General features: G+C 38.7%; 1 protein-coding gene across 1 annotated transcript in view; it reads left to right on the forward strand.

Annotated features, from left to right (window-relative positions):
• The window catches only part of DDX31 (DEAD-box helicase 31), a 76,190-nt gene that overhangs the window by 5,496 nt on the left and 61,612 nt on the right, over window positions 1-9,082 (forward strand). The window contains exons 4-7 of the mRNA XM_023516200.1: window positions 610-653; window positions 1,713-1,783; window positions 2,720-2,784; window positions 8,642-8,686. Coding sequence (XP_023371968.1) covers window positions 610-653; window positions 1,713-1,783; window positions 2,720-2,784; window positions 8,642-8,686 — 225 coding nt within the window. The remainder of the gene's footprint in view (window positions 1-609; window positions 654-1,712; window positions 1,784-2,719; window positions 2,785-8,641; window positions 8,687-9,082) is intronic.

A 9,082-nucleotide genomic window follows, 5' to 3' on the forward strand; every position in this document is an offset into this window, starting at 1 on the left:
GGTAGATGTGGTATTAAAGCCATTCATGGTGGCAGATGTCACAAAATGACATAGGAGAGGGAGCTATGTGGTGGCATCCCACAGTTTTAAAGGAAGATGTGCCTACTTCAAAATGCATTTTGTGCAAACAAATGGGCACTTTTATTTTTAAACTGTGAATGAATTTTCCAGGCTTCTGAGTAAGCAGGGAAAGAAACTTTCAGGCAGACGTGATTCCCTTTGCTCATGTGGCCACCCCTTCTCAAGGCTTGTTTTCCTGCGCACAGGTTAGAGCAGTATTTCTCAACCTTGGTGCTGTAGACATTTTGGGCTAAATAACGCTTTGTTTTGGATACTGTCCTGTGCATTATAGGATGTTGTGTGGCATCCCAGGGCCAGGTGCCATTAGCACCCTCTCCCCCATTTGTAACAAGCAAAAATTTCTCTAGACATTGCCACATGTCCCTGTGGGGTGAAAGGGCCACTGGATCATCCCCAGCAGAGAGCCACTGGGTGGAGGGATTTAGTTAGACCAGTGGCATCTCTGTGTTCTCTCCTTTTCTGTTCATTTTCATCAAATATATTGGTATCAAAAAATTGTTAAAAATATTTTTTTGTGTTCTCTTTTAGATATCCACAATAAATACTGTCTTAAAAATGTCTAGTATGACCCGGTAAGAGTTCCAAGGAAATCTTGATTTTTCTTAGGGCTTAAGTGGGTGTAACGAGATAAAATCAGAATTGTCCATGGAGGGCAGAGCAAATCCTGCTGTGGCGTTGGAACACACTGCTAGGTTCCTGACCGCAGAGGGCTTATCTGTCCCTTAGCCCCTCAGTTTCTCTGCCGGTTCTATGCAGGAACTGGGTTTCCATCCACTTTTGCCCCCAGCTCTCAGTTGCATGAGGTGGCTGGTCCAGGAAGAGTTCTGCACGAGATCTGTGGTTGTCTGCGTGCCTGAATTAGGGCCACCCAAAAGGAGAGGAGTAAATGTTTGGTTGGCTATAATGGGATACTGAAAAAAATATTTTAAATGTTTGTAATGGTGATGACTCCTGGAAAACAGACATAAAGAAGTAAAAGGTGGGGGGGAGGTGAACTGCCTTGTTTTGAGAGTGTATGCTTCTGTGCATCTTACTAATGACACTTCTTATATATAAGTAAAAATTGAGAATTCTGAAGAATAATTACCCGCCACCATTTTTTGTTTAAGAACCAAATTTAAATGATACTATATCCTTTTTCGGTTGACTTTAAAGACACATGTAGACACATATCTTGGTGTGTCCCTAACCTGTTCTTGGACAGCAGACAGCTGATGCTGGTTATCTGGGTGGTTTGCATACGTTTTTTCTAATCTGCATGGAAATCTTTCCATTATGTTTCACTGTGTTTATAGTCCTGTTACAGAAGGCAAGAGAGTATATGATATGCTTCTGTGGCAACTTAATTTGCTGTTATGCCTGTCCAGTGTTTCAAAAATTAATAGAATGGCCAGTCTCCGACTTGCCTCACCATTTTCGGCTAAGTAACAGAAATATAATTAGGGTTTTATCCTTCTAATCATCAGGAGTTTCTTGGTATTTTCACTTGAATATTCAGGTAGCTTTTAGGGTGGCAGTTGCTAGACAAATGAAAGTTTAGGGCAATTGCGTGGTTAGGTATCCTGTGTTTCTGCCTATAAAGGTAACTCAGTAAAACAGCTAAGCTGTGTTCTTCTTTTGGGTGGCTCCAGTGTTCAGAAGCAAACTATTCCTGCATTGCTGGAAGGCAGAGATGCTCTTGTGAGATCCCAGACGGGCTCAGGTCAGTCCTCATTTAACCTTCACCCTTTTCCCTGTGGTATCCAGACCTGTGGTCATGCAGTAGGTTTTGTAGTAAGATGCCTGTGTCTGTGATGATGGCTGTTTTGTTTTGTTTGGGGGATGGAAACCATGCTTGCTTTTGATTAGAGCCCTGACTTTGTTTACATAATGAAAGGAAGGACACAATTACTGGTGCCACAATCAGGAATGATTTGGTAGTCATCGAGTTCTCCTGTCATTTCCCCAGAGCCTCTATTAGGGCTTTGCCACAGCCTGGTATCTGTGGCCAAACTTGCCCGTCTAGTGGGGATGAACTTTTTCTCCTGGTATCAAACATGGTGAATTCTGGCCTGACCACATGCTGATTGCCTGCCACTTGTCATGCTTGAGGACAGAACACTGTTTTTGCCATGTTCTAGGCCAGTCTGGACTTGTTCTTCAGACCCTCACGTGCCCTCAGTGGCAGGTCAGCTGTCCTCCCACCAGCTTGCCCACCATTCAGGCAGCTGGAGACTCAGGTCTTGCTATCCGCCTGGGGTTCAGACTGGCTTCTCGTTAGGTCCATGCTGCAGACGGCATTTAATTGACTAGTGAAGATCTGAGAGGGTAGGGCTGTGCACTTCAGAGAAGGGGTTTTCTAGCTCCCAATCAAGTGGAGCTTTTGTACAGTTTGGAAAGCATATCATTATCTCTCTTGTTAGATGGATAAAGGAACTGAAGCTTAGCTGTTTTTAGAAGTACTGAATTTACAAATTAAAATTAGCAATTATGGCAGACAGAAGTCCCTTTTCACCTTTCTTGGGTGTATAATATGCAGTTTACCTTTTCCCAGAATTTAGTACTATCCAAAGATTAGAGTTTGTTTCCTTTACACCCGTTGCTTTTCTTATATCTGCAAGTTCTGTGATTTTAACTATTTTTGCACTTTCTCTAAAAGGTAAAACTCTTGCTTATTGCATCCCTGTGGTCCAGTCCCTTCAAGGAGTACAGTCAAAAATACAAGTGAGTATAAAATGTATTTTTCTGTCATTGTTCATAGCACATAAGCAACTATCATCCTCAGCTATAGTAGTAATGTTAGGACTGAAATAATCCTTTTTCACTTAGCATTGTTTTCTCATTTCCTTTTAATTTATTACATAAGCACATTGCATCTAAAGACTGTGTCTAATGTAGAAGAATGAGGTCACTTACTGTCATTGCCCTAGGTGCACAACGGGGTCATGTGCAAGGTACTCCTGGTGGTGGACACGGAGCCCAGTGCTGTGCATGGGTTGCCTTTTTGCACCTTTAACTGCTTTTTGGCCCACCAAGTTGTAGGTTTTGGTGTTATTCCAGACTTAAACACAGGCTTAGAAAAGTTAAACAAATATGCAGTGACCTTAGTTCCATGTGGCTGCAAGGACTGAACTGTTAAGCATGCACATGGTGAAGGGTAATTACTGGCTCTTGCCCGACATAAGGACTGTGTCTTATGTTTTCTGGTACCTAGCATGGCACCTCCCACAAAATCATTCACTCAGTAAATATCTCAAAATGATTTGATTTTGTGACTGTCCGTTTATGCTTTTATCTTGAGTCTGTGTTTGTGTAAAGAATTAAATCTCAACCTTCTATCCTAAGTTCCATTGTATTGTTTACTTTTGACCAGGAATGCTGAACTTTATATTTAAAACAGTGGTTTATCATGAAGAGATGTGAAAAAAAAACTCCCAATTAGTTTGACAATTCGATTATCTCATTTTAAAAAATTTGTCTTTAGGCTCAGTGCCATCTAGAGCACCAGCCACATGCACCAGGGCTGCCAAACAACAATGACAAAAAAAAAATAGCCAGGTGTTGTGGTGGGCACCTGTATTACCAGATACTTGGGAGGCTGAGGCAAGAGAATCGCTTAAACCCAAGAGTTGGAGGTTCCTGTGAGCTATGATGTCACGGCACTCTACCAAGGGTGACATAGTGAGACTGTGTCTCAAAAAAAAAAAAAAAATCATCTTTAGTTATGAAACATGTTTTGTTAGTGCCAGCCAAAAGGGCTAAACCTGGGTTCCCTAGGCAGCCTGTTGATCACAAACCCCAGCCCACAATCACACAAATGTAGTCCTCATTATTCTTAATTGAGAGGAAATGGTGAGGCCAGAAATAGTAATTGAGGTGAATGCACAAAACAGATAAGAGCTAATTAATTACTCAGTCTGGATATGCAGAATTAGGGGTATATCAAGCCTGAGTGGTATTTGAGAGACTAATGATATTTTTGCATTACAGACTAAAATAAATATCCATGAGTCCAAACTGATATAAATAAATTATTGAATAAATGAGTAAATGGGGGAGAAGGAAAAGCCCTTCCTCATGGTAGAATTCTAATAAATAAACATAAAAATGATGGCAATAGGGAATATCACTCTTTGGCAAATGCCACAGTAATACTGTTTTCAGGCATGAATTATCATGGATGCCTAAATGAATGGATGAAAGTGTAATGAGAACTGGAAGACACAGTCTCAAATATCTGCACACAAGATACTTCTTAAATGTAAAATGAAAAGCAGTTAACTTGGCAGTGGGGATACCCAGCTGTTCCCACCTCACCCAGGTGATCAGTGCTCCAGTAATAAAATGCATCGTCCTCGGGTGCCTCCTGATACGGTGCCCTGAGAAGGACACATCACTTCTGGGGTTTTCTTGCCAAAAATGCATGTCCTGAATTTAATCTTAAGGAATTAGCAGACAAATCCAAATTGAGGGATACTCTACAAAATAACTGGCCAGCATTCTTGAAAAGGGTTAAGACTAAAAAGGCAGATACTAAAGAACTACCCCCGACTGAAGGAGACGTGGCTACAAATGCAGCCTGCAGCCCGGGGTGGGGACCCGCCAAGAGATGATGGGCCAAGTGAGAGGTTTGAGGAAGCTTCGTAGCTTAATTAATAACACTGAATCTGTTCATTTTCCAGTTTTGATAATTATAGTATGGTTTTGATAATAACATGTGGGAAAGGTGGGAGACGGGCATATGGAAATTCTTCATACCATTTTTGTAACTTTTTTATACACCTGAAATTACTTCAAAATGAATAGGTTAAAAAAATTGAAAACCAGGCTTAGCGCCCATAGCTCAGTGTATAGGTCTCTGGCCACATACACCAAAGCTGGCAGGTTTGAGCCTGGCCTGGGCCTGCTAAACAACAATGACAACTGTAACCAAAAAAAAAAAAGTAGCCCAGCTGCTCGGGAGGCTGAGGCAAGAGAATCGCTTAATCCCAAGAGTCTGAGGTTGCTGTGAGCTGTGACACTACAGCACTCTACAGAGGACAGCATAGTGAGACTCTGTCTCAAAAAAAAAAAAAATCGAAAAGAAACCCAGTGAAATCATCCCAATGACAGAACCTGATAGAGCCACTAAGAGTGATTTTTTAAATTACTATTTGTGTAATTGCTTTTGCTGTGTTAACTGATAAAGGAGAGGTTACACAACAGAACAGTAAGACCCCCCAAAGACTAGAGGAGTCCTTAGCAAACTATTAACATTGATTTTCTTTTAGATGGATAAGTGAGAATTTTTTCCCATTAAGTGCTTTACAATGAGGAAATTTGGTGAAGTGCTTAGCTTGTCCCTGGTACTTAGAGGAAAGTAAACGTAAATTATACAAGCCCTCGTGAAGTCTCATTTACTTACATACCCCAGGAGAACTTGCCAATAGAGGGCTTTTTGTTTCACCAGGTTGGAGAGTTTGGGGATATTTGGACTGGAATGAATGGCTCTACAGTTCTAGCCCAGCTCTCTCATTTCATAGATCTAAAAACTGAGCATGAGAAAGCTTAGATGACATACCTAGCAGGTGTGTATGTGGTGGGCAGCTCTGTTCAAATCCTGGCTTGGGTGTAGCAAGGCAAATAACCTCGCCTTCTGGGCCTCAGTGTCTTCGCTTGTGGCGCAGCACATGCTCGCTGTTTTAGCTGTCATTATCAATGTGGTGTGGCTGCTTGAAGGCAATGATTCCATTTGCTTATATTCAGAGCCATTAACAAGCCATGCAAGGTTTTTTTGTTTTTTTTTGTTTTTGGTGTCCTACCCTATGCTCTGAGCAGAGTGCAGTGGCACCATAGCTCACTTCACCCTCAGACTCTGGGCATCCTGCTGCCTCAGCCTCCAAAGACACTGGGATTACAGGTGCTTGCTGCGGCGCCCAGCTGGTTTTTCAATTTTTTTCATGAGTCGAGGTTTCACTCTGGCTCAGACAAGCCTCCAACTGAGCTCAAGCAATCCTCCCATCTCAGACTCCCACAGTGCTGGGATTACAGGCATGAGCCACCATGCCCGGCTCAAATACTTCTTAATATCGTCACTAATAAACAGGTTCTATTTAAGTCTGAAACATTCTGTAAAAACAACAGTTTTCTAAGCAGCAACTTAATTCATTTATTTCAAGTAATATTCAATATAATCCTTTGGACTTCACTGTAAAATGATTTGACCTGTAAAAACTCGTCTCGAGGGAGCAACAAAGTCAGTGTACTCAACAGATTCTTAAATTACTTGGCTGAAAGCGTGAAAATGGGCTGCTTTTTCTGTGTTTGCATTTTTTCATTTACTTTAGTTCTGATTTTTTTTAACATCACATCCATCCTTCTTCACTTGTGCTCCATGAGGAACTGATTTTTCTCTTTCTTCTTTTTGGTGTAGTATCACCTTTTGAAATGTCAGAATCCCCTAACATCACACACACATCGATACTGTTGCACTAACATATTTACTGTTTCTAACTTGACTTCAGCTTAGTCTCACAAAGTTGATGTGGAGCACAGATCACTCTGTTTCAAATTCCAAATCGTTTTTTCCTCCTGGGTAAAGGTTTCCTATGCAAAACATGAAAACTATACTTGCAATTGAATTTGCACTTAGCTCCTTGTTTTAATTCATTCATTCACCAACTTTGAGCATTTCTGATATAAGGCACCATTGACTTGGGGCCTTTATCAGATTGCTTTAGTTTCTTTTATTTCGTACTAATATTTTTATAATATGTACTATATATGTTTAGAAAATTCAAAGAGTAACAAAGAAATATGGAGTAAAAAGTAAGTTCTTTTGCTTCTCCTTTCCCCTAGTGGCATGGTTTGCTTCTCCAGATGCAGTGTTGTTATTACCAGTCTCTTAGAGATCCTCCCAGGGAAATTCTTCACCTGTCAAGCAAATATGTGTATGCGTAATTCTTCTTCCTTCTTTATGTGAAGTCCTTGTTTGTTTTTCTGTTTGGCACAAATGGTTGTGGTTACACATGATGTTCTGGGCCTTTTGTTCCTTTAATATGTTTTGGGGACAGTTTTATATTAGTACTATATTGAGCTGTCTTGCTCTTTTTAATGGCTGACTAGTATTCCGTCGTGTGTGTGCATCATAAATTATGGAATCACTCCCAGGTGGTGGAATTTATATTGTGTTCAATATTTTGCTATGAACAAGCTTATTATAAATACACCCTATAAAATATTCTACAACTTCTTTCTTTATTCACGTGTATCTGCCTGAGAAGTTCTTTTAAGTGGGATTTGCATTTTTATGTCGGTAAATACTATGCATTCTCATCAGTAGTGTGAGAATGCCTGTTTGCCCATGCCCTCGTCTCCATGATTAGCTGTTTAATTTGCTCACTTGACAGGAAAAATGCTTAGGAGTAAAGTTGAACATCTTTTCATATTTGTAATAGCTATATTTTTAATTCTTTTTTCCATAAAATAGCTGTCTATGTCCTTTCTCCATTTTTCTATTTGATTGGTGGTGTTTTTGTTTTTTAACTCTAATCCTGTGACAGGGTTTTTTTTGTTGTTGTTTTTAAATTGAATTATAGGACTCCTTTCTAAGTTAAGGAAATTAGCACTCTGTATATTAGGTGGGACTTATTCCCCCGCCCCCCCAGGTTGTCATTTGGCTCTTGATTTTGTTAAGGTATTTTCTCATTCTGGAATTTTTAATTTTTATGTAATAAAATTTATTAGTGTTTTTTTCTCAGGTTTCTGAGTTTTGTATCATCTGTAGAAAGGCCAACTTAATTTTAGCTTTATTTTTCTAATTTTTTTTCCAAAGGACTTTTGAATAAACCATCTTTTCCTTACTAATGTAAAATGGTGCTTATATTATTACCTAAATTTCTGTATGTATTTGGTCCTAGTCTAGACTTTTTGCTATTGTAGTTTATTTATGTGTTCTTATTATTTTTTAAGTTGCTATAGCTTCAAATTATTTTAATGTCTGATCTGTTTTTCATAATTGCCTGTTATTTTTGTACATTTAATTTTCCATATGAACTTTGAAATCAGCTTGTCTGGTTATATGTTATTTTATACATATGCATATATACATATTTGTGGCATTCTTTATAGAATTATATTACATTGATGGATTGATTTAATTTATAATATTGAGTCTTATCTAAACATAGACTGTATCTTTCTACTTATGCAAATTTTATTTTATAACCCTCAGAGGTGTCTAAATTTATTTTTTATGTAGATTTTGTGCCCTTTTTGTTAAGCTTACTCTTTGTTGCTACTATAAATGTGATTTTTCTAGGATAATATAGTATTATCTGCTAATAATGATAATTTTGGCCCCTACTTTTCAATTTTATACATCATAATTTTCTTTTCTTTTTTTTTTTTTTTTACCTGATTGCTTGGGCTAAGATCTCTAGAGCTGTTCTAGAATAATGGGGTTAGTGGGCATCCCTGCTTTCTCCGTTTCTTCACTGGGAATGCTTTTGATGTTCTCCAGCTGGCCACCCTGAGCCCTGTACATTGGCAGTCTGACCTGTCTTCATTCTACTTACAGCATTTCTTTTCTCTGTGTTAACAGCGCAGTGATGGCCCCTATGCGCTGGTACTCGTGCCAACGAGAGAGGTAAGCAAGCTCACTTTTGAGTATTCATACAATACTGTTGAATTTGAAAAAGTGGTTTTACCATCTTTCTCCCTGCTGCCCAGAAATCATCTTTCTGATTCCTGTCAAGGAGAAAAATTCAAGTAATGTTTGAAAATCGTAAGTCAACTATAAAAAAAATCCTCCTGTTGTCTAAAAGCTAATAACACTCTTAAATTTATGTTTCTTTAAAAAAGATTAAAAGAATTACATTTTTGTAGTTTTTTTCAAACTTTATTCAAAAACAAAAGCAGTTGGCTCTGAAAATGAACCTTTATATTTTTAAGAAGCTACTGCTATAAAAAATTTCACTTTTTTCTAAAAGTTAAGTTTTTCGATATTTTTTCTTTCTTTCTTTCTTTTTTTTTTTTTTTTTGA

Source organism: Otolemur garnettii, unplaced genomic scaffold, assembly GCF_000181295.1.
Source record: "Otolemur garnettii isolate 467f Iridium unplaced genomic scaffold, OtoGar3 scaffold00087, whole genome shotgun sequence".
Classification (NCBI taxonomy): domain Eukaryota; kingdom Metazoa; phylum Chordata; class Mammalia; order Primates; family Galagidae; genus Otolemur; species Otolemur garnettii.